This window comes from Eleutherodactylus coqui, chromosome 4, assembly GCF_035609145.1.
Source record: "Eleutherodactylus coqui strain aEleCoq1 chromosome 4, aEleCoq1.hap1, whole genome shotgun sequence".
Taxonomy (NCBI): Eukaryota; Metazoa; Chordata; class Amphibia; order Anura; family Eleutherodactylidae; genus Eleutherodactylus; species Eleutherodactylus coqui.
In genome coordinates this window covers 32362647-32390040 of record NC_089840.1, presented here as the reverse complement: position 1 = coordinate 32390040, position 27394 = coordinate 32362647, and the positions used below count along the sequence as shown (strand labels likewise).

The window sequence follows — 27394 nt, the reverse complement described above, 5'->3', positions numbered from 1 at the left end:
GGGCCCATGGACGGCCTGAGATGTACCTATGAAGAGGTTCACGCCTCCAGGGATCATATTAAGTCCAGCTTTTGAAACGCGATCGTTATCGTATTCACTGGTGTGTTGTGTTAATAACGTAGCGCGCCAATGAGCTTTATGTTGTTTGCTTAAACGCTTTATATATAAAAGATCTATTTGAAATATGTCCTCGAAATATCCGACGCCTCGAATGATTAACGGCTGCCGAGGATTCTGTAAAGTTTTTTGAACTTTGCATGTGATATTTCCTTCTAGCTAACGTCACCGCTTGCAGCTTCCATGATCTCGCCTTTCTTATTACTTCCCTAATGGAAACATTCTGCTATTTCTTTACATAGTGATATTTGCTAAATAAATAGATGCCATTTCCTTTATTGCCGCGGCCTCCATGATTATGTTTCGCCTCCGCATCACTTCTGAATGGGACTTTGCCGAGACTGAACCATAATGTTTCTGTTGTTCCCTGCGGAGCGCGGTGGCCCTTTCCGAACTCCCGACGCGGCACAGGAACGTATAGCTTTGTATTTACGGTCCCACTTTGTACACGACAGGCTGAAGTCTATGGTTTATAAGAAGCGATTGGGGCTCCGCAGCAAAGGATGTGGTGGCGCTCATCACACAGAACGGGATTCCGAATCAACCTTATCACATGGAAAACCGTTTTACATGGAAAATGGGCCCAAATAGTTACAGTGCCTGTAGTTGTGCCAAGTTATAAAGTACATACTGACCCACACTGCCGCCGGGTAACTGTACGTACTGCTGAGCACCACCATCATGTAACTGTACGTACTGCTCTGCACTGCCGCCGTGTAACTGTACGTACTGCTCTACGCCGCCGCCGGGTAACTGTACGTACTGCTCTACGCCACCGCCGGGTAACTGTACGTACTGCTCTACGCCGCCGCCGGGTAACTGTACGTACTGCTCTGGACCGCCGCCGTGTAACTGTACGTACAGCTCTGCACCGCCGCCGGGTAACTGTACGTACAGCTCTGCACCGCCGCCGGGTAACTGTACGCACTGCTCGTCGCCGCCGCCATGTAACTGTACGTACTGCTCGATGCTGCCGTGTAACTGTACGTACTGCTCGATACCGCCGCCATTTAACTGTACGCACTGCTTGGCACCGCTGCCATTTAACTATACGCACTGCTCTGCACCGCTGCCCGGTAACTGTACATACTGCCTGGCATTGGTGCCCTGTAGTTGTACGTTCTGTTTGGCACTGCCGCCATGTAACTGTCCGCACTGCTCGGCACCGCCACCATTTAACTGTACGCACTGCTCGGCACCGGCACCATGTAACTGTACACACTGCTCAGCACCGCTGCTATTTAACTGTACGCACTGCTCGGCACCGCTGCTATTTAACTGTACGCACTGCTTGGCACCGCCGCCGGGTAACTGTACATACTGCCTGGCACTGCTGCCCTGCAGCTGTATATACTGCTCGGCACCGCCGCCATGTAACTGCATGCACTGCTCGGCACAGCCGTCGGGTAACTATACTCACTGCTTGGTACCGCTGCAGGGCAACTGTACGAACTGCTCGGCACCGCCGCCGGGTAACTGTACGTACTGCCTGGCACTGCCGCCCTGTAGCTGTATGTGCTGCTCGGCACTGCTTCCCTGTCACCGTAACTACTTCTCAGGAACTGCCGCCATGTAACCGTGCATGAACACGTTTAATCTATTATGTTTTATTTTTAGTATGGATCTTGGACACTTCGCACATTCTTACATGATAAGTCAATGACTGGTTCACATTATCGTACAATATTTATTGATTCCAACTGGATTATGTCACCAAAACGTGGGACGTATTATCTGAAAGAATTTCCGATGTTAGGAGTTGATCTTTGACATCACAGAGTATCCCATCAGCCCAACAAGCAGGAAATTAGCCCCACTATTCAGCTTTATTAGTAGCACATGTGATGTGTATTATGTCTCCAGCAGCGGGCTGAAGTCCTTCTTCCATCACCGGCATAGTCTTCAAGATCCTTATTTGTATGGAGGAGAAGCTATTTAAGGGGATGTGCCAAGTTATAAAGTTATCCCTTACCCACAGGATAGGGGTAACTTTGATGGGGGGCCGACTGCTGAGACCCCAACTAATCCCCCAAGTGAATGGAGCAGGGGTTGCACAGATGCTCCATTTACTTCAATGACAGTGCTAGACATTGCCGAAGAGCTTGAACGCTGTAATCTCTGTCACTGTTAGTAAAGTGAATGGTGCAGCGGCGCGCCTGCGCAACCTCCACTCTGTTGACTCAGGGACTGACCAGACACCCGTTCTCTGCATTTATGGGGGTCATAGAGGTCAGAGCCTCACAAATCATAAAGTTATCCCCTAAAGATGCCAATCGAGAGCCATTTCATTAAACGAGTTGTCTAAACGCTTCACCATAGGGCTACCTGTACAGCCAATTGGTCTTCATGTCATAATGTGGCAGAAACCCAACGAGATGCCACAACTGTGGGTTGAATTTGGAGACATTGGTCAGTAGAACAAAATTCACGGTCCTAGTGGGACTGTAGCACTGAGATGAATGGCACAATGCACAGTTGGACACATCCGTAATCACGTAGTAGCCGCAATCTGCAGCTGGCAACATGCAGGATGAATAGACCGATTTGGATGGCTCCAGTATTGACAATGACCGTTTCATGTAGATTGGCTGAGTGTGGTGTTCAGCGATGAATGGAGATTCTGTCTTTGCAACCGGGGCGTAACTATAGGGGATGCAGTTGCACCCAGGCCCCTGAGCCTTAGGGGGCCCATAAGTCCTCTCTTTTTCCATATAGAGAACCCAGTATTATGACGAGAGCATTATAGTTGGGGGCCCTGATACAGATTTTGCATTGGGGCCCAGAAGCTTCAAGTTACGCCTGTGCTTGGCAATGATGATTACAGAGTGAAGGTCTAGAGGCAACGTGGCAATCAGGCTGATCATTTCACCAGTTTGGAGCACCACAGCTCATCATCATGGAGTCATGTTTTGAGGTGTCATAAGCATTAAAAGCCCATGACCTCTAATATGCACCAGGGGCACATTGACGGCTTGCTTTTATGTGGGTGAGGTACTGTAGCCCGTGGCACTACCATATCATCAGCGCATACCCAATGCCATTTTTCAGCAGGGTAATGCACGGCCTGCACAGTTAACAACGGCAGACATGCTTTCCAAGGTGTCCGGGTGATTCCATCGGCAGCACGGTCCCCAAATCTCTCTCCCATTGAAAATCTGTGGGACAAGACTGGACGTCAAGTGAATGTTCTTCAACAGCCTCATAACAAAGATGAACTGTGAACTATGGTCAGTACCCCACGGTCAACACTACTCCAGGACAGTAGACTAGCAGTCCTTGAATTGATGCCATGTCGCATTATTGACTGTGTAGAACTTTCTCTGTGAGACAGTATATTATTCTCACTAAGAGTAAATTTTGACGCTTCTGTAGACTTTGCAGAAGGCATGAAATTACTTAAATTACTACAACGGTCACATTTACAGGATCTCATCTATCAAGATGATGGGGGCTTTCCGACTTGCTTGCCTATTTTCATAATATCCATAGACTTCTTCAATGGAGAGAGAAGTGTCACCATTGCTCCATTCAATCTCCACTGCCTCACCTGGCAGAACAGACTCATCGGACTCTTACTCTTGGGTGTCTCACCTCTAAAACCTACACCTACCTTATGGAATTACCATTAGTATTTCTGGTGGAAATGGTCTTGCACAATAGAAGTAAGCTACTGGTAGGGTATGTGGGCTTCTCATGCCCACGGTTAGTAAAGCATTAAAGTAAATCCTACATGACCGATTAGCCTTCTGTCTCTGCACACAATAGGAATTATGGGAGACCTGATGCTTATTTGGTCGCTGACCAATCCAGTTGGAGGCTACAGGATATAGGAGTGTGGTGTAATACGTACTGGCAGCTGATGCCAAGGTGCCGCCTTATCAGACCACATCTGTTTCTGATTGAAACTAGAAAGCCGTCACGGTTCCTTCAGATTTAAGTGCACTTGGCTCTATGAGTATGGCGATAACCATGTCGGCTTCACCGCTGGTTGCGTAAAGTCTACGGGAATGAAATCCCCATGGTGTAATTAATTTCAGTGCAGTCTCCAGAAATAAAACACCAGTGGTTTTACTTGATGACATCATTACATGCCATCCCCTGGAATTGATGTCAGAACAGGTGGCAGCTCTATTGGACTACGGGGTGTAAGATGTAACCCCATACCCTGAAAATTACAGCATTTCATATTAACAACTTTGTGCCTTGCCTTACGTCATCAACACTTGGGACTCATTAAGGAGGAAAAATATTACACTTGTTTACACTGTTATTAGGTTAGAAGTTAATGGGGACGACCACTGGGCAAGGACTTAGTTGTGTATACCATAGAAGCAGCTCCATGGAGGCCTGTGAAGAGGAAAGCCCAAGTTCAGAGCGACCCCGTTGATGGTGTAAAGCCATATGTAGTGAGGCCAGGAGTTGAAAGTCCCACATCCTCAGGTTTGATGGACTCCGAGGGCACAGCAGCCACTTCTCTCATCAGCTTCATACAGATCAGGCCCCAGGTTGAGCGATAGCGGGTCCTTAGGGACAACTGGTCAGAGAATGGGTTTGGCCATTGGGGGTGCACCGAAGAGTACAGATAAAGGATTCATACTGAGGCTAGAGACTCTGATGCTGACGACTGAGGATGAACTACTAGCTGTTTGAACAATAGTCCAACTTGGGCAGGCTTCATTAGAAAACTAATTTAAAATAAGTTTCACGTAAACTTATATAAATTGGTGCAAAATACCAGAATTCCTCTTCTTCATAGCTTCTCTACTTCAAATTTATGCAGGTGGTGTATAAGGGAGACGGGGCCTCCTCCCAGATTTCTTGGGTTTATGCTTCAAATAGAATGTATCACTTTTTTTTTTTTTTTTTTATTAATTAAAAACAGATAGTGAAACCTTTTTAAATTTTCTAATCTGGTTTTTGTTTTGTGATTGCAGATGTTTTTATTCTGTTGCCTGTACATGACTATTAGGACGGCCATCTTGGCTTTGCTGAACGGTCATCTTGGCTTTGCTGAACGGTCATCTTGGCTTTTGCTTTGGGATATGCTTTATAATTGCCGTCTCTGGTTTCTTCCCACACTCCAATAACATACAACTAGCTGAGCTTAGATAGTGAGCCCCTCGGGGACAGAACCCAGTACCTAGTGATATACAGTGCTGTGGAATAGGTATGCAGTATATAAAATGGGTAAAACGTTTCAATATTGCAATCAATAGAACGAATCGTGTCTTATTAGCGTGTCCTAAATAATGCTACGTAAGATGCAAACCCTTGGAGGTGTCAGTCATTATTTGTAATGCGAACTGCACATTATTGGATATATGGGTTATGCCACTGCACACATGCCGTCCATCAGCTAGTATTTCCCTCCATTCATCCTGCAAACAACATCTGGTGAAATATCTTAAAGATGATGCACTGGCCCATCTACAATGGTGCAAGTGGCGTTGTTATTGGACAGTTAAACAATGTTGTATGAAGTAACAAATCCCACTACCCCATGTTCACATCAGCTGGATGTACCTGGGTGTGGAGGATCCTGGGGAATGTCTTCTGCCTGAGTGTGTTGTGCCAGCAGTTTAGTATGACGAAGGTTCTGTTACGGTCTGGGGATGTTTTACATGGCATGGTCTTTGTCCGATGGTTGTAGAGACAAGAACCATGAACACGGAGGTGGACCCTGACATTGTAGACAATAATGTGCTGCAGATAATGTGACAATACTCTTAGAATGGTCGGCCATACTTCCAACAAGACTGCGCGCCTTGTCACGGTCTTTGGCATGGTCTTTGTCTGATGGTCGTAGAGACAAGAACCATGAACATGGAGGTGGACCCTGACATTGTAGACAATAATGTGCTGCAGATAATGTGACAATACTCTTAGAATGGTCGGCCATACTTCCAACAAGACTGCGCGCCTTGTCACACATTCAGCACTGTTTTATGTTGGTTTGAGGATTTTGGATGTTCCATGATTGGACCGCCTACACAGAGTCCCGACCTGAACCCTACTGAACATCTTTGAGGTGAAGTAGAACGTCCGGTCAGGAAATTTGAACAGCATCCATCTTGTTTGAGAGAACTCGATAGACATTTGCAGGATGATTGGAGGGAAATACCAGCTGTAGTGTATCAGACGTTAGTAGAACGTATACCACAGAGAGTAGCTGATGTCATTAGAGCCAAAGGAGCCCCACTAAGTATTAACATATGGAAATAAATACTACTTTTTTTCTTGATCAGGTGTCCAGGTACTTTTGGTAGGGCAGTTTGTTGGAGGAATTTGCATGCCGAAATTCCATGTCAATGTACAGTACAATATACGTGAATAGAGTTTTCACAAACCCATTCACTTACAGTGGAAAAGCGTCTTTAGGTAGGTCCTACATGTGTGAAGGTGCCCTACGGAGGCTTGTAGGGACAGGAATGGATGGGACCAGTGATTTGCAGGCAGGTTGGAGTGTGTGACAATGGGATGTGGCTCCTCCGCTGCCTATAAATCAGGCATTCCTGCAGGGTTACATCAGAGGAGCGCAGGCCTGATTAATACAAGCTGCCGGGAGAGGGATGACGATGTACAGGCTCAAGCAGAGTTTACCTGAGTATTATCTCCTCTCATGTCTGCATGAGTCATGTGCGGAGACTTAGTCCTTAAACATGGCTCCATCACGCTTACCTCATCCCAGACATTCTTCTCTTTAACTCTCTCCACCGGACGCAGAGCGCTTCCCAATGTGATTGTTAGGCCTTTCATTTACTCAGCGCTTTGTAGTTTAACAGACCAGATGGGAGTTACCGCTTATGTATCGGTCTTTTAAAGGAAGCCTTGTGTTTGCGCTGTTTGCTCACAAGCGGTTCGCTTGCCCTAAATGGACAAGAAGGCGCTAACATTTCTTGTTATGTTTGTGCAGTATGTACTTTATATTTTTATATAATCTATTTTATATATTCTCTAATTACCGTGTTTCCCCGAAAATAAGACAGTGTCTTATATTAATTTTTTGTTCAAAAAGATTTAACTTTTTTACATGTATAGCTGCCTGGACACTATTTAAATTGACTTTTTTAATTAACTGTTAGCAGGGCTTAATTTTGGAGTAGGGCTTATATTTCAAGCGTCCTCAAAAAGCCTGAAAAATCATTTTGCATCCTCAAAAATTCTGGAAAATCATGCTATGTCTTATTTTTAGGGAAACAGGGTAGCACTGCCAAAGTATTGTACTTTTTATACCGGACTTTGCTTTTTAACTAAGGCTAAGTTCTCATCAGCGTTTGTTTTTGAACTTTTTTTCTGCTTCGTCCTAACGGCAGAAAAACAGAAGAAATCGGCTACATTCACAGTAGAGGTTTTTCAACTGATTCGGTTTTATTATAAGTCTATAAGCTCTCCGCTTACATCCATTTTTCAGATGGCAGCGGTTGTTCTTTTATGAATGTGGCTCAGTGGTTAGCACTGTTGCCTTGCAACGCTGGGGTCTTAGGTTCTCTTCTCATCAAGGGCAGCATCAACTTTAAAAAACTCCATACACCTATCACCCTTGGTCAGATTTGAATCTCCAACTCCAGCACTGCAAGGCTGCAGCACTAACAACTGAGCCACCAGGCTGCTTCGTTCATTGAAAGAGAGATAAAAGAGCAAGAAAAATAAACACAAAGAGAAAATACAAAAATGCAGATGTTGTCCATAGTCAGACTTGCCTTATAACACTGGGGTTCTAGGTTCAACAGTGCTAGCCACTGAGCCATCATCTTCTTTCTTCTCTTCCTCCTCCAGAGAAAGAAGAAGCATGAGGAAGGAGTATGAGAAGAACCTCTTCTTCTTGTTCTCCCTCTCCTCCTTCCTCCAGATGAGAAGGAGAAGAAGAAAGTAAAGAAGGACAAAGAGGAAGAAATAAAAAGCATGGTCCGATTCAAACCTACAATTCCAACACTGCAATTCAACAGTGTTAACGAGCGACCATTCTTGTTCTTCCTTCTCTGGAGGAGGAGAACAAGAAACACAAAATAGAACTTGCAAAGTCCATGCAGATATGGTCTTTGGTCAAATTTGAACTTGGGACCCCAGCACTAAAAGGCAACAGTGCTAACCACTGAGCCCAGAGGCGTAACTTAAAGCTTCTGGGCCCTAATGCAAAATCTCTAAGAGGGCCATACACTATAATGCGTTGTTTATAGTACTGGGCTCTTTATATGGAGAGGAGAGGCTTTATGGGCCCACTAAGGCTGCTGGGCCCGGGTGCAACTGCATCCCCTATAGTTTCACCCCTGACTGAGCCACATTCAATGAAGAGGCGGCACCGCCAAGCAGAAAACAGACAAACCTGGAAATGAAGAACAAACTGTCTTAAAGTTCCATCTGCCTACTATTGGCCGATCCTCATGCCGTAGAAATGTCAGAGTTTAACTCTTTCCAATCCACTGTCTGACGTCTGAAGACATTCTGATTGAAGGCTGTACAACTCCGATGTCGGAAGACGTCCAGCAGGGTATTCTTACTGAATATTACTGGCCGCTCTGTTGTTTGGAGGGCCTCTCCATCATGTCCCGTACCGCTCTAGCCAGCAGATGGCGCCATTGTATAATGGCAGAAAGAGAAAACCCCCTAGGAAAACCCTGAATCCAAAACTGGATTGCAAAGGGTTATTAATAGAGATGAGCAAGTGTATTTGGAAAAGCACTACTCGCTCGAGTAATTTGCTTTATCCGAGTATCGCTGTGCTCGGGTCTGAAGATTCGGGTGCCGGCACGGAGCGGGGAGCTGCAGGGGAGAGCGGGGAGGAACGGAGGTAAGATCTTTCTCTCCCTCTCTCCCGCCCGCTCTCCCCTGCTCCCCCCTGCGACTCACCTGTCAGCCGCAGCGGCACCCGAATCTTCAGACCCGAGCACAGCGATACTCGGATAAAGCAAATTACTAGAGCGAGTAGTGCTTTTCCGAGTACGCTCGCTCATCTCTAGTTATTAAATCTCATTCTCTAACCAAGCGAGGCTCTGGTGGTTCAAGAAATGCCAACAGAAGCCTTGGTCATGTAATAAATTGCGAATTTGTCCAGTGTACTATATAAAGCGTAGAATAAGTGAAATGTTGGTTCTCGGACCACCTCCATTCACTTCAGTGTATAGCTACTGCTGTATTTGAAGGGGGAGAGTTAACATAATGTAAAAGTTTATTCGATGTGCCTACTGAAAGAAACAAATGTTGTTGTTAGTCTGGCTGTCACCAAAGCGTGGGATTAATGCACAGATTCGGGAAGGCTCGTTCACCACGCACAATAAATTCCCATGCATTTTACTACCCAATTAAGGGATCGTAAACCCAGCTTGTAAATGGGGCAGATTTTACTTTAATGAATCTCCCCCACTGCGTTTATAGAGTAGAGCAGAGACGTACAGAAATATGCCAGCAGTTCTCCTGCTCCAATGGATGGGAATTCTCATCCCATCTTCCATTTCATTATGTGAAACATTTCAGCACGCTGATGTCATTCCGACTCGTTTATGCGTGAAGGACAGCGAATTATAAGATTTTTAACATTTTTCTACATATTTAGTTTTAATTTAGAACTTTTTGAAGCAGATTGCGTGGTCCGGGAAATATTTGCCCTTTTCAGACTTATTTGGATACAATGGGGAACCGGTATTTTACCTTTTCTATTAGAATGCAAAGTTTAAAGGGTTTCCAGCTCGAAATAATTGATAAGCCATTCTCAGGATAGGTCATCAATAGCTGATTGATGGGGGTCCACTGTAGAGATGAGCCAGTATACTCGCTAAGGCACATCACTCGAGCGAGTAGTGCCTTAGCCGAATATCTCCCCGCTCGTCTCTAAAGAGTCGGGGCCGGCGGGGAGCAGCGGGGAGTGGCGGGGGAGAGCGGGGAGGAACGGAGGGGAGATATCTCTCCCCCCCCCCCCCCGCTCCCCGCCGCAACTCACCTGTCACCCGTGCCGGCCCCCGAATCTTAAGAGACGAGTGTAGAGATACTCGGCTAAGGCACTACTCGCTTGAGTGATGTGCCTTAGCGAGTATTATCGCTCATCTCTAGTCCACTGCTTGGGAGTCCCGCCAATCAGTCGTTTGCTGGGTCGCTGTGCGGAGCTGGAAGCAGACAGCCCGATTCAGCTCAATGGGACTCGGCCTGCTATACCACTCCAGGCAAACTGTGCAATGTACTTATTTGTCCGCCTTTAACTCAATACACTGATGCGCCAACCTGGTGAACAGCTGATCGGCTGAGTCCTAAGCCGCTGACCAGCTATTGATGACTTGTACTAAGAATGGATCATCTAATATTTAAATCCCCTTTACATACAGGAAAAGAGATTTTGCTTGTGAAGTTAAGCATTTCTTTATCCATTGTGGTTCTTTTTGTCCGATTATCCACATAAATAAAACATTTTTAGATTTTGCAGTTTTTCAGTTGGTCACTTGAGCAGATACAACATGCTGACACGTCATGTTCTCTATAGCTCGCTTGGCAGCTTTGCTGTATAGGTTGGGACAGGATGGGTTCCTAGAAATTTACATATTCTGACTACTTTGACGACAATTCATTGCAACTGTCATACAGCGCACAGCCTGCTCTACTATCTATATAGATAGTCCAAGATGGATGTATTTCTAGTATGGCCGTCCCTCAAGAAAACTTTTAAAAGCAAACAATATTTACAGTCTTTTCAAAAAAGAACAGAAACGAACGCTAACACATTTTCTCTTACAGCCCAATTCAGGAAACTTAATATGCTTAAGAAATTACCCTTAACCTTTTTTTGTAACTCCCTTAGACTAGAACGGAAAGCAGTTTTGTTGCCCTATGTTTTAATCCTTAATTAAAGTTAAATTTTAGGGGTGTCTCCAGTAAGGACACAGAGAACGGTGTACCTACCGGAGGACTATGTATATTCCTGTAAAGAAACTGCCATAGAGGAGCTCTGGAGCCACAAGCCCCCGAAAATACAGGAAGTCCCAGCCAGTGGCAGAAGGGGAAATGCCCAGGTCCGCCAGAACTAGACCCACCCATGCTTAGTGGCTCATCTTTCTGGCCCATAGAGGAGGGTCCCAACAGCGGATCCCTTCTATGATGTCCATTTGCCATAGTACAGTATACGGATAGGTGTTGCCTTAGACAACCTTAGCATAGTAATAGTACAGTAAGGTAAATGCTATTTGATAGAATGGCTTTGGTGCAAGGAGCAAGGGCATTATCACTGGCAAATTACCCTCTAGTGGTCTGATAAAGCCTGGTGACGACCCCCATGTGAAATGTATTGCCAGCCATATTGTTTGTTGCGCAGTATTTCCAGAAATATATAGAACTAAGAGACGGACATCACTAATTGCTAAAGGGGTTCTCTGATTTAGAAAACCCATTTTCAGAGAATTCCGAGGTAACTTAAGGCGTTTCCCCGCCAGAGTCCATCATCAATTAACCAGCACAGATAACGGCTGCAAAGAGCATCTTCCGCTCTGGAAGAGCCATTCTGCAACCCTGAAGACCATCGGAGGTCCAACACTCTGCTAGATAGTCTCTAGTCTCATTCGGTGTACATAAAACAATTGTGTACTCTTGGGTATTTGTGTATATGACGGTCATTGGTAAACTCATCGCTCCGGTATTTGGCATTCATATAGTAAACAGTCAGATCCGTCTTGTACTAATCTAGATAAACTAATCAGGATCACATTTCATCTTGTAAATATACCACAGTGCGACTTTGGAAAAGATGTCAGAACAATTATTCTTCGCGGATGCGGAGTCTTAGGAATAAGTAGTAACATGAGGCTATCGTATGACCGCCAAGTTGTGTACTAGACGCTCCGTACATGATCCGATGAAGAGTGCAACGGCATGCATTTTCTGCTGTGAGGAGGTTGTCTGTCTGTGATAATCGAGCTTGGATTTGTGCATTATGACTTTAAGAGGAGGAGGATGATACAGGATGTGGAGACTTTCCGTGTAACCCTGGACCAGCATCTGGGAAGAGAACGGCGTGCAGCTGAAGTGTAGAGTCTGCAGCGAGGCAGTGAGCAGCATGGTGCTGAACCGGAAAAAGCAAAGCTATGGTGAGCCCTATGGGCAGTATGGGGTGATTGCAAAACCCCACCGGCTGAAGCGGATTAACGGAGCATCCGCGTGATTAGGAGATCACTGCAGCCCCATGTTCTCTCCCGCTTCCACTCTACGAGTTGATTAGCACAAAGTTGGAAAATCCTCCTAAATAAGGCCAGGCTGTGAAGTACTGATGTAATAGCGGATGGTTGACTTTTTTGAAGTTCTAGTCCCATCCCAAATCTGTTTTATCGTCACCCAAGCCGGGAACATCTCATGACACTAATACCCAATAAAACTGACCAGAATACCATGGCTCCATGTTGGGTTGAAACCAGTATGCAAACTGACTCTATAGTATCTCAATCCTCTCTTGCAGTCCAAGCAAAGCTACAGTGAGCCCAATGGGCGAGCATAAGATGTTTGAAAAGCCCAACTGGCTGCAGCTGATTAATGGAGTACCAACCAAAGATGACCAAAATACCAAGACTCCGTGTTGGGTCGAAAACCGTATGCAAAATGACACTGTACTATCTCAATCCTCTCTTGCGGCCCAAGGGAAGCCGCAGTCCCGTTTTTGGCACCATGTTAAATTAGCACTTGTAACGTCTTATACCACAGTTTAATAACATAAAAACAAATCTTATTTGTATAGCGCCAACTTATTCCACAGCGCTTCCAGGTAATTTATTTATTAACCCCCAGCAAGCTGGGTACTCATTTTACTAACCTCGGAAAGGATGGAAGGCTGAGTCAACCTTGAGCCAGCTACCTGAAACGTGGGGATTGAACCCGCAACCTTCAGATCGTGAGTGAGAGCTTAGGACTGCGTTTCTGTGCCCTCACACTAGACGATCGGATCTAATTTTTCAGATAACTTATGTTCATCTACTAGTTTATATTAGTCTCATCATTGATGTAATGTACTTGCACTAAAAATGTTGCTGTTTTACCACTGCCAGTCACATTTAAAGTGGTTGCCACTAGGAGTTTCCTTTCCAGCTTCTCTGTAGTCCACTGTTTGTCGTTGGGTACAGAGCTTCTGTAGTCACATGAACATTGGGATGTTCCCAGATCAACAGGGGGAGGGGCAATCTATGCAGGCTAACAGATCTGCAGACACTGTGATAATGATCTTCACAATTTCTGCCTCTCCTCCTGTTAAAGCATGTGGGTATCTGTCTGTGTGCACACACATTATAGTGGGTTTACTAACCATTTGGCCGAATGGTTTTAGATGCCTGATCATTCTGGGAAAGCAGAGGGAATGGGTGAGCAATCAGATACTGACTCTCTGTTGATTGGACCAGAAACAAAGCCGTTCAGCATGGGAAGTAAGGGCAAGGAAGCCAGGACAGTGAACTACTGGCAAAATGCTTGGCTTGTGACATGCCCTTTCACTGAAAGTGAATTTCAAAGAGCAGAACAATAGAAAAATGGGGACGGTCACCTGAAAATCAAAACTTACAGACATGAAACAGGGTGCAAATGAGCGGGTAAGGAAACCATGGTGTAGTTTAGAAAACTTGTTGAAAACTCAGGTACGCTTTAAGGAGTCTGATGAGCAGTTTTGGGAGCCAGTAATGTGAATTATAAAGGACATTGATTTGAGAATTTGATTAACCTCTTTCATTGTTCCAACAGCAGTCATATGTGGTTTATGAATGTTTATCCACATCAGTTCATATTGCATCATGACATCGTTTTGGCTCCTATAAGTAATTGAGCCTTTCTCAACTATTTATGCGGTATTTGCCAAAACGCTGCCATGATCTGATATGTACTGATGCGGATAAACATTCATACCAGATGCAAGCGCTGCTGGGAAATACTTCAATGACTTTGTGAAGAAGAGCGTGGGCTCACGTTGCAGCTGATGGGACAGCGGTCCGGTTGGAGGCGGGGGGGGGGGGGGGGGTGCTGTTCCAATCTGTTTGTCATCGAAGGGATGTACTTACTGCCAAATGTTGGAGAATACGGGGAGAAGTGATTTTAGATTTTGAACTAACTCTTAATACTACTTTTTTCTTTTCCAGGTAAGTTGCGGCTCTGGGGCTCTTCTGGTGTGTTGGTGGATTCCGGTAATGTACAATATGCTCCATTCTCATTTATTTAACTGAATCAATGGGGTTAAACATCACTAGGATGTGCCATCACTAATATCGGGGGGGGGGGGGGGGGGCCTCTGGGACTTCCGGGACCTCCAACAAACTTTGCAAACTTTGAAAATGAAGAGGGACACTGCTGGTTTTCTACCTTCACTGCATTTTTACTTCTTGGTCACCTGCTGTGAATGAAACTGGAGCGTGGCGCCATTCAAGTCAACTGGACCAGCAGCGGTTCCTTACACAGACAAGTTTCCAGGACCGCCAATGTGCAGGGAAAAAATAGAAGGGAACGCAACAAAAAAATAGCATTATGTCCCCTTTATTCTTAAAATCTGTCCCAGAGGTCAGGCCCCCACCAATAAGAAAGGGATGGCACAACCCAGTGATGGGAACATCCTCCACATGAGAACAGTGGCACGGTTGCTGATTGTTTCCAATGTAATGAATGTTGCCAAACCAGTTTCCAGTGACTTACCTAACCACCCAGTAATGAGTGGTGAGGTAATAATAGGGGTGTGTGTTAAAATAAACTGTAATTTCCAGGTGATACAAAATATAATCCGGGGGTTGGAATTTCTTTTCTCCATTCCCTTCCTTGGTTTCAATATTTAGTACAAGAGCTCATTGAATGCCGAAACCAGGGTGATCACATGGGAGGGTTAAAGCATCCATGAACATGATACTATGGTTTACATATGGGAGTAATTTACATATAAATCTTAGTAAATTGTAAATAATCCTGAGTCACAGTCTGTGTTAGAGTCCAGAGCTGCATTCACAATTCTGCACGCTTCAGAGCGGAGATCTCTCAGAATGGTCTGCAAGGAATAGCTAAGAAAACCCCAAGATTTCATGCTTCTTTCATCAGAGATTAGATGGTTCTTGATAAGAATATGTATAGACAGATGTTATGAATTCTTGGAGCAGCACCATATTTTCCGAAGCGGCCATGTAAGCCAATGTTCCCCTGTGAATTCTTCGCACGGCTTTTCCAAGAACTAACACTAAACTTCAGCTCGCACCTTCATTCCAAACTGACCTCCATGCTGGAGAATGCGTATTACAGTGTAATAGTACTCTTCCTTCTCTATGTGAGGTATTGGGGTTGACAGATATCCTATAAGCACCCATCCTTAAATCTGTTTCTACACCCTCCGCAGTGCTGAATTCACGACTCCTGGGCCCGGAGGTAGCATTTATGGCTTTCATGTTGAATCAAGAAGCAATTTGTCTCCGTGAACTATCATTTTAGTAGCTATAGACGGCCTGGATTACATTAAAGCCATATGACCCAACGCATTAGTAGTTTGCTCTGACACAATTTTGACTTCTAGTCGTGCGGCTCAAAGCACCCATTAAGTATAACAATCTGTCAACCCGTCCGCTACGCCATTTGTCTTCTAGTCTGCTGGAGACCTGAACATCATTTACAGCTGTGCTCACTTATGTCTCATTGCCTACCAACGCATTACATGGATATGTAGATAGAGTTTCCCATATCTGTACAAACGGTAGGTTAACACAATTCTGCACGTAGAGTGTAACGTTGGCGCATGTTTCATATTACTTGTGAGACAGTGACCGGCAAAGTGCTGGAGGGCCGTTACATTTCGCCTAGGATGCTCTCCTATGCGGCTTTAGGGAGCACTTGGGCAGATACGTGCCACCGAGCAGCCTGGGCTTGGTGGAGGAAGCCGGCAGTATGGTGTCAGTAACACTAAGTTACTGACACGTTGTAGCAAGTAAGTGGCTCCAAGCCGCATAATCCGGGCCGGCTTTTCCTGGAGTGACCAAAGTGAAGGGTGGGATGGTCACTCCCACGTACCAGGTGGGGCTGGTACCAGGCCTTATAAAGCCTGGGCCTACAGGGCCTAGAGGGAGAGCTGAGACTTTTGCAGGTCTGAGAGTCCTGGCTGGCTGTGTGCAGGAGCCATTTGTGTTACCAGTGTGTAGACAGGGACGCTCCATGTATAGTAAGTGCTCAGACGAGCAGGATTTACTTTGTTTGCCTGATGTTAAGGCCTGTATTTTGCTTTTGTTTGCTTGGAAATAAACCCAGGCCAAGCCTGGACTAAAGACTTTATCCTATGTGTCACTGTCTCGGACTGCTTATGCCCAGGTTGCTACCGATCCTAAACGCTAATCCCTCACATACTATACATCATCGGCTGTTTACGGGATCTCGGCATTGAATCGGCGGCCCACCGTCTATACTAGTGAGTCTTCACTTGTGCTTGGTGAAATCCTATCTCAGAAACTGGCCTTCATGGTAAGGAGTCCTCTTGGATAAGGCAAACAATAGATACCATAGTTGGTTGGTTGTGGTATTTTCCATACCAAGTGCGGAATCACTTACCACATTCACTGGCATTAAAGTATTAGACACTAATGTGAACTTCCAGATACAGTTTAGGCTTACTTGCCAATTTTTAGAAACTGCTATCAAGAAGACCGTGCATAGTGTGGTGCAAAATCCCATGTCTAAGTCATGCTGCTTTTTAAAGACCACCTCGGTTTTTTGTTTTTTTTACGTGTCACATTGCCTATTTACAACCACACCCCCTGGAGCAAGGGCACTAAAATTAAGGAGGTACCTGGACATTCCCAATTCCTATTCTTCTGCTACCTCCGCCTCTCTCTGTGCCCCCTTTACAGTAATAATACCTTCTTTAAGCTTCCATAAAGTAATAATGTAAGTACAGTTTACCAATAAAGTAAGTTTACCAAAATCGTATTGCCCCCTTTTGCCCCCTCAAGGTCATAGTTTCCCTTTTGTGCTTCCCACAAGGTAATAGTGCTTGTGCTTCCACTAGCTAATTGTGTGCCCAAAATGCCCTTTTAGCTAACTGCTCAGTTAGTTCCCCTGTTAGCTTATAGTGCCCTTTTTGTTTCCTGTTAGGTAATCTTGTCCCTTTTGTGCCCCCATTATGTAATTGTCCCCACTTTGTGCCCCTATTTGGTAACAGTACTCGCTTTGTGCCATGTTAGGTAATAGTGCCCCCTTTGTGCCCCACAAGCTCCCTTTCCTCTGTGTGGCATCTTCATGTGTACCCGGACTCATCCTCTTCTCTGATCTAGCGTCTTCCTCTGATCTGAGCGAGGAGACCCAGCCTGGAGGAGGATGAGTCAAGGTACAGACGAAAATGGCGCACAAAGGAACTGAAGCTTTGGAACCATATGGTGGTCCCAAAAGGTCTCCACTTTTATCCAGAAGCCTCCTAGTTGTTCTTGGAAAGTTGGCAAGTATTAGTTTAGGTTATAAATACCAATGAGACGGTCAGGATTTGGCACAAGCAGCATGAATCGATGACCCCTTCCTGTCAGCTGGTCAGAACATGTTGGCACCTCCATGTAATTTGCAACAGCTTCCTGTCCACAGGGGCCGATATTCCTGCAGAAAGACTTCATCACATTGTGGAATCGATGCCACAATGAATTGCTGCCGTACTGAAGGCCAAAGAAGGTCCAACACTCTGCTAGATGAGGGTCTAATACAGTGCCGGTCGATGTAGAAGTAACAGGATACAAATAGCATGTTTGCTACCCTACCAAGAGGACTGCTGGTCATTGTAACATTCCCGTTTCAGCCGTCTTTGCTCTGTTACTCCTCTTCTTCCTAAGCCTATAGTTACATGAGACATATAAAGGCCCCTGGCTCCTCATTGTATAGACGTACACCGGCGGCAAGCCTTGGCGCATTATTGCTTTGCCCATCTGAACGGTGTTTACGTTTCCATTACTTCGCGGCACAATGAAGGTCGTGTCAGGAAGGCATTGTCGTTTCAGGAAGCAGATGTATCAGGGGACTTCGGATAATTATATAAGCTTAGTAGAACTGATTCGGCTCCGTCTACCAAATTTCCCTTTTGGCGTCTATAAACATGTCCCTAGTATCAATGACATCACGTGACATTCCCGAAAGTTCATTCTCTGCCCTGAAATCCTATTATTTGTCGCAGGTCTTAGTCTAGTAGATGCTTATGATACAAAGAAGCAGGAAATCTCACTTTCCCCCTGATCGTTATGGAGTGTGACGCGAGGCCTGATCTTTACCTTTTTTCGCTGAATGTTACTTGGCTGACTTGTTTATTTTTTAGCTTCGGAACAAGTTGTTTCCCTTTTGGCGATTTGCTGTTTTAATGGCGCGATGACTCGGTTACTTTACAAGGTTTAAGTCATGCAAATGAGTGATGGAATAATCCTCTGCAGCGCCACCTATTGGAATGGTTGGTGCTCTTAGGAGTTGATTTCTGAATTTTAATAGGCCTAGAGATGTAGGTCACATTAAAAGGCCTGTTTAAAAGGTAGGATTTTGACTCTTGGAATCGCACTGTTCCAACAGGTGGCGCCGTGGAGGATTATTCCATCACTCATTTGCGCAGATTTTTCCACAAGGTGATACTTTTGTCCGGCAGCGTAATGTACTTAAGTAAAAGAGGCGTAGTCTCTGACCGTGTGCAGTCTGTATTTGTTACTGACTGATTGCAGACAGCATGCGGACCCTTGAACCCTTTCCAATCCACTGTCTGACATCTAAAGACATTCTGATTGAAGGCTGTACAGCTTCCGATGTCAGAAGACGTCCGGCAGGGTATTCCTACTGTAGTTTACTGGCTGCTCTGTTGTCCGGGGGCCTCTCCAGCATGTCCCATACCGCAGTACTGGCTCTAGCCAGCAGATGGCGCCATTGTAGAATTGCAGGAAGTGAAAACCCCCTAGGAAACCCTGAATCCAAAATTGGATTACAAAGGGTTAAAGTAAACCCATGTATTCAGATGTTTTTTATGCGGACTGATGTTGTGCATAAGAGAAAAAAAAAATAGCATGTTCTATTCTGGCCCGTTTTCACAGACCAAAATCAGTCATGAAAGTTATGGGAGTGTAAAAAAAAAACCACGTTGAGCGCAGATGTTATATGCGTGTGTACTGCGTTTATTACAAATAATGAAGACGGAACAACACCTCTGCAGCGCCACCCATTGGATGGCAGCATTCCTTCAAATCAATGATTGACCCTTTATACAGGTCTGTAGGGCAATGATGAAGAATTGAAAACCAAGCCAATATCCATACACAGACAGCTGTTTCAGGTGGCGCTGCAGAGGTAGGGTTTCATCTTCCTTATTTGCATGTTACCTAGAGGAGCATGCATGGCCTTATAAGTCTCCTCAGTCACCTTCTTGGTGCTCTCCCTAAGGAGTAATGTTACAGCTGTCTGTGTATGGATTCTGGCTTGGTTTTCAATTCCCAATTATTGCCCTACAGACCTGTATAAAGGTTCAGGCATTGATTTGAAAGAATGCTGCCATCCAATAGGTGGCGCTGCAGAAGTATTGTTCCATCTCCCTTATTTGCATATTACCCAGAGGAGCATGGATGGCCTTATAAGTCTCTTCACTCACCTTCTCTCCCTAAGGAGAGATGTTACCCCTCCCGACATGAGTTTTTTTAAGCATGCTGCCAGGAGACATGGGGAAAAAAAGGACATTAATTGAGTCGACTATGGATGGCACAGAAATGTAAAAAAAAAAAAAACGTATATGCAACAAAAACACACAACACGCACATACCCAGGCAGTGGAATTGGTCCATTTTTTTTAATAAACCTGTGTGAATGAGCCCTTCTTGTATTTGGGTTATATGAATATTTTGGAGTGTCGCCTCTGTAAGGTAGTTACAAGAAAAGCAAATTCTTGATCCAATATGTCCATCAGTGACCTGTGACCTTGTATCAGCAGACACATCTAATCGCACAACTATGGGGGATTATAAGACCCCTTTTTATCGCCCTGCATATTTATTAAAAGGAAAGCGAACCGTTTAGTCAGTGACCATCATTGAAGGCTGTAATAACCTTATTATGGACTTCACTGTCATAGAGTTACCTAGTCTTGCTAACTTTAAAAGTGGAGCTTCTTTACTACTAAACTAGTTTGTCCAGTATTAAAAAAAAAAAAAAAAAGTTTGACTTTTCTCCAGAAACTGCGCCATTCTTGCCCGTCCCTCCATTGATGGTTTCTGGTATTGCAGCACAACTGAATGGAGCTCAGCTGCAATACCAAACACAGCCTTTGCACACGAGTGGCGCTGTATCTGGTAAAAAAAAAAGCAGATTCTGATTTCTAATCCCAAGAGTAATAGCGCCACCAATTGTTTACTTCCAATATTACATCTAGTGATATAAGCAGTTTTTGTCAATATTTTCAAATTACACCCCGTATCCATAGCTGCTGATTACGCCTTTTCCTTTTTTTGCAGTGCCATCTATGGGTGACATACAGCACAACACTTTTTCTATGCTATAGAAAGAATTTCGTATATAGAAATTATGACATTAGGTTTCGCTGGGGATTCTGTCAATTTTTTGACAATCTTTGATAGCTAGAATAGCGCGATCAGCAGCGCACTTCTTGTTTTTCCTAATTTTAGACCGCCCTTAAATTTATTTGTACTGACAAGAATCCTAATTCTTCCACGACTTGTATGTAGCAGTCAAAAAGAGGAATACGACCGTCCCACGTGGCATCGATGCTTTTGTCATCGGTACGGTATGCAGTAATCTTGGGCTGTAAACTAGACTGCAGCCTGAATGTGGTGACTTCATCTGACCAACTACTAGAAGGGAATTAATGACTGGCAGCCTTAAGGATACGTTTTCATTCCTCTCGGACACGCAGACGTGGGTCTATTTGGAATGGTGGTGCCGAGGTTAATACGAGGGTCCTGAACCACCACCATCCAGGGCTTGGAGTGTAAATCTTATTCTGCTGCCTGCCCTGTGGGGTATTAATCACTAATTGGTGCCCACCCGGCCGCCCACCTCAACCTCTGTAGCGCCTACTGTCCGCTTCTTTATACATGCTCTTAATGTCATTAGATTTACATAACCTGCTATACAATTATAAGATGGGTGTCCAGACCCTCAAGGTTCAGCCCCTGGGACTCAAGATGTGGGCTCGCTATAGCTGAAGTAGTGGAATCCAAGGGGGTTAGGCTGATAAGCTTGCCGCAAAAAATACAAGCCAAGGTAAAAAGGGGTTGTGGTTAGGGTTGTGGCTTATTGCAACGTATGATTTAATCTCCATTATTCCAGTGGTCCCGGTAGTAATATTGCCCCCTCTAAGTGACCCCTATAGTAATATTGCCCTCTCTCAGTGGTCTTTATAATAATAGTGTCTACTCTCAGTGGCCCCTATAGTAACACTGACCCCTCAGCCCCAAGAATAATTGTGCCCCCTCTCAGTGGCGCCAGGCGTAATTGTGCCTCCTCTCAGTGGCGCCAGGCGTAATTGTGCCCCCTCTCAGTGGCGCCAGGCGTAATTGTGCCCCCTCTCAGTGGCGCCAGGCGTAATTGTGCCCCCTCTCAGTGGCGCCAGGCGTAATTGTGCCCCCTCTCAGTGGCGCCAGGCGTAATTGTGCCCCCTCTCAGTGGCCCCAGGCGTAATTGTGCCCCCTCTCAGTGGCCCCAGGAGTAATTGTGCCCCCTCTCAGTGGCCCCAGGAGTAATTGTGCCCCCTCTCAGTGGCCCCAGGCGTAATTGTGCCCCCTCTCAGTGGCCCCAGGGGTAATTGTGCCCCCTCTCAGTGGCCCCAGGAGTAATTGTGCCCCCTCTCAGTGGCCCCAGGAGTAATTGTGCCCCCTCTCAGTGGCCCCAGGCGTAATTGTGCCCCCTCTCAGTGGCCCCAGGAGTAATTGTGCCCCCTCTCAGTGGCCCCAGGAGCAATTGTGCCCCCTCTCAGTGGCCCCAGGAGCAATTGTGCCCCCTCTCAGTGGCCCCAGGAGCAATTGTGCCCCCTCTCAGTGGCCCCAGGAGCAATTGTGCCCCCTCTCAGTGGCCCCAGGAGCAATTGTGCCCCCTCTCAGTGGCCCCAGGAGCAATTGTGCCCCCTCTCAGTGGCCCCAGGGGTAATTGTGCCCCCTCTCAGTGGCCCCAGGGGTAATTGTGCCCCCTCTCAGTGGCCCCAGGGGTAATTGTGCCCCATCTCAGTGGCCCCAGGGGTAATTGTGCCCCATCTCAGTGGCCCCCAGGAGTAATTGTGCCCCCTCTCAGTGGCCCCCAGGAGTAATTGTGCCCCCTCTAAGTGGCCCCAGGAGTAATTGTGCCCCCTCTAAGTGGCCCCAGGAGTAATTGTGCCCCCTCTCAGTGGCCCCAGGAGTAATTGTGCCCCCTCTCAGTGGCCCCAGGAGCAATTGTGCCCCCTCTCAGTGGCCCCAGGAGCAATTGTGCCCCCTCTCAGTGGCCCCAGGAGCAATTGTGCCCCCTCTCAGTGGCCCCAGGAGCAATTGTGCCCCCTCTCAGTGGCCCCAGGAGTAATTGTGCCCCCTCTCAGTGGCCCCAGGAGTAATTGTGCCCCCTCTCAGTGGCCCCGGGGATAATTGTGCCCCCTCTCAGTGGCCCCGGGGGTAATTGTGCCCCCTCTCAGTGGCCCCGGGGGTAATTGTGCCCCCTCTCAGTGGCCCCGGGGGTAATTGTGCCCCCTCTCAGTGGCCCCGGGGGTAATTGTGCCCCCTCTCAGTGGCCCCAGAAGTAATTGTGCCCCCTCTCAGTGGCCCCGGGGGTAATTGTGCCCCCTCTCAGTGGCCCCGGGGGTAATTGTGCCCCCTCTCAGTGGCCCCAGGAGTAATTGTGCCCCCTCTCAGTGGCCCCGGGGGTAATTGTGCCCCCTCTCAGTGGCCCCGGGGGTAATTGTGCCCCCTCTCAGTGGCCCCGGGGGTAATTGTGCCCCCTCTCAGTGGCCCCGGGGGTAATTGTGCCCCCCTCTCAGTGGCCCCGGGGGTAATTGTGCCCCCCTCTCAGTGGCCCCGGGGGTAATTGTGCCCCTTTCTCAGTGGCCCCGGGGGTAATTGTGCCCCTTTCTCAATGGACCCGGGGGTAATTGTGCCCCTTTCTCAATGGCCCCGGGGGTAATTGTGCCCCTTTCTCAATGGCCCCGGGGGTAATTGTGCCCCTTTCTCAATGGCCTCGGGGGTAATTGTGCCCCTTTCTCAATGGCCCCGGGGGTAATTGTGCCCCTTTCTCAATGGCCCCGGGAATAATTGTGCCCCCCTCTCAGTGGCCCCGGGTGTAATTGTGCCCCCCTCTCAGTGGCCCTAGGAGTAATTGTGCCCCCCTCTCAGTGGCCCCACGAGTAATTGTGCTCCCACCTAGTGGCCCCTATTAAAATAGTGCTTCTTTCTCCATGGCCTCTATAGTTACAGTGCCCCCTCTTAGTGGCCCTTGTAGTAGTAATGCCCCAAGTGGTAATAGGGACCCCCTTAGTGGCACCAATAATAATAATAGTGCCCCCTATTTGTGCCCTCCCCACCCCTGCAGCTCCGACCGACCAGTAACCACATCCTTAAGTACTTTATTTTAACTCAGTTTTTAGCTCAGGTCCGCACACTACTGACTTAATCAGGGACTCTGATCCCTTCTCCCAGCGTCTGTGCTGCACATGGGACATGCAGGAATGTGGATGCTGGACGGAGCTAAAGAGGGAGTTAAAACACTTCATGGTGTGGTTGCTGTCTGGCCGTACTCACAGCTAACAATTCTCTTTTACTGGCTATAAGGGCCCACTCACACACATGTATGTTTGTACTTTTATACGCGTAAGACACAGTAAATAGGCATGTAACGCGTGTTAATTTACCGCGTAGTTTAAACACCAATAGCCTAATAATAGGCGTAAAATGCACCAATATAGGACATGCTTAGTCTGTTTTCACACGTGTGAGAAAAACGCTGGTCTGAATGGTCCAAAGTAAATCAATTGACTTTTAGCATTGCATATCATGCAGCAAACATATGCCCTTAATACAGCTGCTAAAAAAATACATACCAGCAGCGGCCTTTGGATTTAGTTACCGGCTGGGCTGGTGATCCACCGGCCGGGTGGCAACCATGCAGACGCCTGGGGAATGATGGTACTTCCCCCATCCCCAAGAACTGTCGTACACCTTGACTTGAGCCATAGTACTTAGAAACCCTTGCCGGTTCCGTATATTGCTTGATCTAATTAGCTTTATTAAAACTGTGCAAAGCCATTCACGGACAGTCTGAGTATCCCTTATGCGAACGGCAGAGGGACACAACTTCCAATTTTTTTTGGTAGTGAAACAAGCGAACACTCAATGGAGGGAATCTCTCGGGTCAGGAGGCGGGAGGGGAAGGCAATAAAAAAACGGAAAGAAAATAAATCGGTCGGGAGCCGGTGTCTGGGTACTGGTATCACTCACGGTCCGCTCTGATGGCACCTGCAGCACGAGGGGCCACCCAACTTTTTAACCTCTCTGGTGCAATCCAACCAAACGCACCCAATAAAAGCAACCCAAGAACTTTTTGAGACACTGCTTTACAGAGACGCTCTTGGCAGACGTGCGCCACCCAGCATGGCGCCCTACTATTTCCGCCTCTTGTTCCATGATTCGTCCCAGTTTTAAAGATACAGGAATGAAGAAACGAGATATAAAACATTAACCAAGAAAGAACGGTGCTACAAGTATTATAGGAGACACGGCTGCACCCCGTTACAAAATCATAGCAATACGGGTCATTTTAGATAAAGGTTTGGAGAAAAAACTCGAAAATGAAAAGGAGAATACTACGGTATATATATTGACTCTGCAAGAGTGCGCAGAAGTAGAAAGCCCCCCCCCCCCCCCCCCGCCCCTAGGACATGGAGGCACCTTCCTCTTGTCTGGCATCTTCTAGATGGCAGCCGAGAGCTTGGAGATGGAGCGTGAAGAACAGTTTGTTTTCGTGTTGGATGCAGAGGTATCGTAAACTTAATTGAAGAATTCCTTGAACGTGAGGTCAGCATGGAGGGATGTAAAGGCCGTGATTTTCCTAAATGGAAAGGTCTGTGCGCTTCAGGGTGCATGATAGGATGTAATGAGGATATATCTGTCTTATATTACTAGTCCATGGATATAGACCGCCACTGCAGTGCTGGATGCGGATGTCAGAGCTTGTACAAGGGATCACTGCGGGGATCGGCTATAAACAGTCTCACTGTACTGTTTGGCAAATTGTAAGTTGCCCATATATCCCAACGTATGGGTGAAGGGGTACCGCGGCACTCTATAACACTTCAGTATACGACTACGACTTTTTTGTGTGCGCATGAATTAAAGGGGTCGACAGCCATTGACTAAAAATACTTGTAAACTCACGATCTTTCAATTGGCCATTGAAGTAGCCCATCTATTGGTTCACGTAGAGGACGAGGAGCATGTAAGACGAAAAATAAAAAAAATAAAACCTCCTCACTGCTTTACGCCATTCCTGGGTCAGGAGCTCCTGATAACATTATTCCATTTTTATGTCTACAATACATTTTTCACTGTTTTCCAAAATGGCAGCATCGTTGGAGACGACATCAATGCGCAGGATCTCATTATCCATAAAAATGGGGACAACCTGGAATGGGCCCCCTTTCTCCAGGACCCCAATGGCAGCTGTATGAAAATTCACTCAGGATATACAGTATCCAGGAAGTCATCCACCATTGCATACAAGAGATTCGGGTACCGGTCAATGTTGAGAGTCCCTGGAGTGATCCGTGCCAGTGGTGGCAACCGTGCCAAATTCCCACCCACGCGTTCATGCTGAATTTTCCATTGTCTTCTGATTGGGTCGTGCTCTCATTTGTAATTTGCATTGCATCTGCACCGAAATGATGGCATTGGCCCTGGACTGCGTTGTCGGACGGCTCCATGCATGTATCGTTCCAGGAGGAGGCCACTTCTAGCACACTTTCCTTACTTCAGTCATAGCAGTGGTCCTGCGGGACTTGGAGAGAGCCGGAAACTAAATTACTGCTTCTCATAGGCTACTCTTCAACTTGCATTTGGGTTTTACTCTCTAGATCTCCTACATGGTCCACAACGCAAAATTAAAATCCCTGTTCTGGGGCCCAGTCTGCCATACCATCGTGTAGCGCATCCATGCCTTCCTATTGATGTACGCTACTGTTGTTTCAGTATAGGGCATCAGTATAAGGTTAAGCACTGGATCCATCTTTTTGACTGCACCCCCCTGTATAGTGTGTATCCCTTGAACCATTTGTTGATATGGAGAAGAGTAATGACGGCTAGACATCTGTGGTGTCGCCCATGTTAGACTCGATCCAGCCTGCAATACACACTTGCATCTGCTTTATCCCCCCCCAACATCAGATCAAGAATTATGTCCCCTCTTTCAACAGAAGGTGGCTATGTCTTGCTTTGCCTGCGGCGCCAACTGTAGGAGAAATTCGGCATTACAATTGTTCAATGATCTAAAAAGAGGTCCAGCTCTCAAAGTATGCTGGTTACACTCTCTTGGTGAACCTCCATAAGGGGTTGCATCCGCTTTCCCAGGATTTTTGATGCTAAGAATGACGCAATCTACAGTGCGGAGGGACTTCAGTAGAGTCCATGGTATCTAACGAAGACCTTAGGAAGCCATGACGCTAATGTCAATGGAGCCCTAGATTTGGATAATGCAGTGAGTCCAATTAAAAGGAAATTATACCCTTAAAAGGGTATTCCCATCCCAATAAGTTATACCCTATCCACAGGATGGGGAATAACTTACCGATCGGTGAGGGTGCGAACATTGGGACACCCACTGATACAGGGAAATTGCCCCAATCCTGTCCCTGAACATTGAAAGCTGTGACTGTTCATGCGCACCACCATGTTCAAGCCCCGGCAATCTTTGGTGGTCCCACTGAAGTTAATGGTACATGCTGTGGGCAATTTCTCTAGATTCCTAAGGTCTCAGCTTTCCAACCCCCACCGACTTGCAAGTCGTGTTGCTGAGATGGGAATAGCCCTTAAAAGGGGTTTTCTGACACTCAGAAAAAGTAGTTGGCAGGGCACAAAATAGCAAACTCAAGCATACTCACCAGTCAGATGTCCCAGAGATCCATCTCAGCCACTTATGATAACAGCGCTCCGAAACAAAGAGGTTGTTGCAGTGGTTACATGTGCTCCATTGTACAGGTGACCTCTCAGCCAATCAGAGGTTTCAGCAGTCACATGCCATTGATGACAGAATCACAGCTGAAGTCTGTGATTGGCTGAGCGGTCATGTGCACAATGAACAGTATGTGAATGCTACATCAACTCCTTGTTCCGGAGTGGCCAGGGACTGG

General features: G+C 46.5%; 2 protein-coding genes across 4 annotated transcripts in view; one reads left to right on the top strand and one right to left on the bottom strand.

Annotated features, from left to right (window-relative positions):
• CMSS1 (cms1 ribosomal small subunit homolog) overlaps positions 1-27394 on the top strand; it is a 262721-nt gene that overhangs the window by 149301 nt on the left and 86026 nt on the right. The window contains exon 1 of one of the 3 annotated variants that reach the window (XM_066599176.1): positions 12118-12179. The exons of the other annotated variants lie outside the window; for them this stretch is intronic. Within the exon in view, the coding sequence (XP_066455273.1) occupies positions 12149-12179 (31 nt within the window). The 5' untranslated portion in view covers positions 12118-12148. Of the gene's footprint in view, positions 1-12117; positions 12180-27394 lie in introns of those variants that run through there. 3 annotated transcript variants of the gene reach the window in all.
• Positions 1-27394, bottom strand: part of LOC136624963 (filamin A-interacting protein 1-like) — a 172529-nt gene that overhangs the window by 91602 nt on the left and 53533 nt on the right. The gene's annotated exons all lie outside the window — the stretch shown is intronic.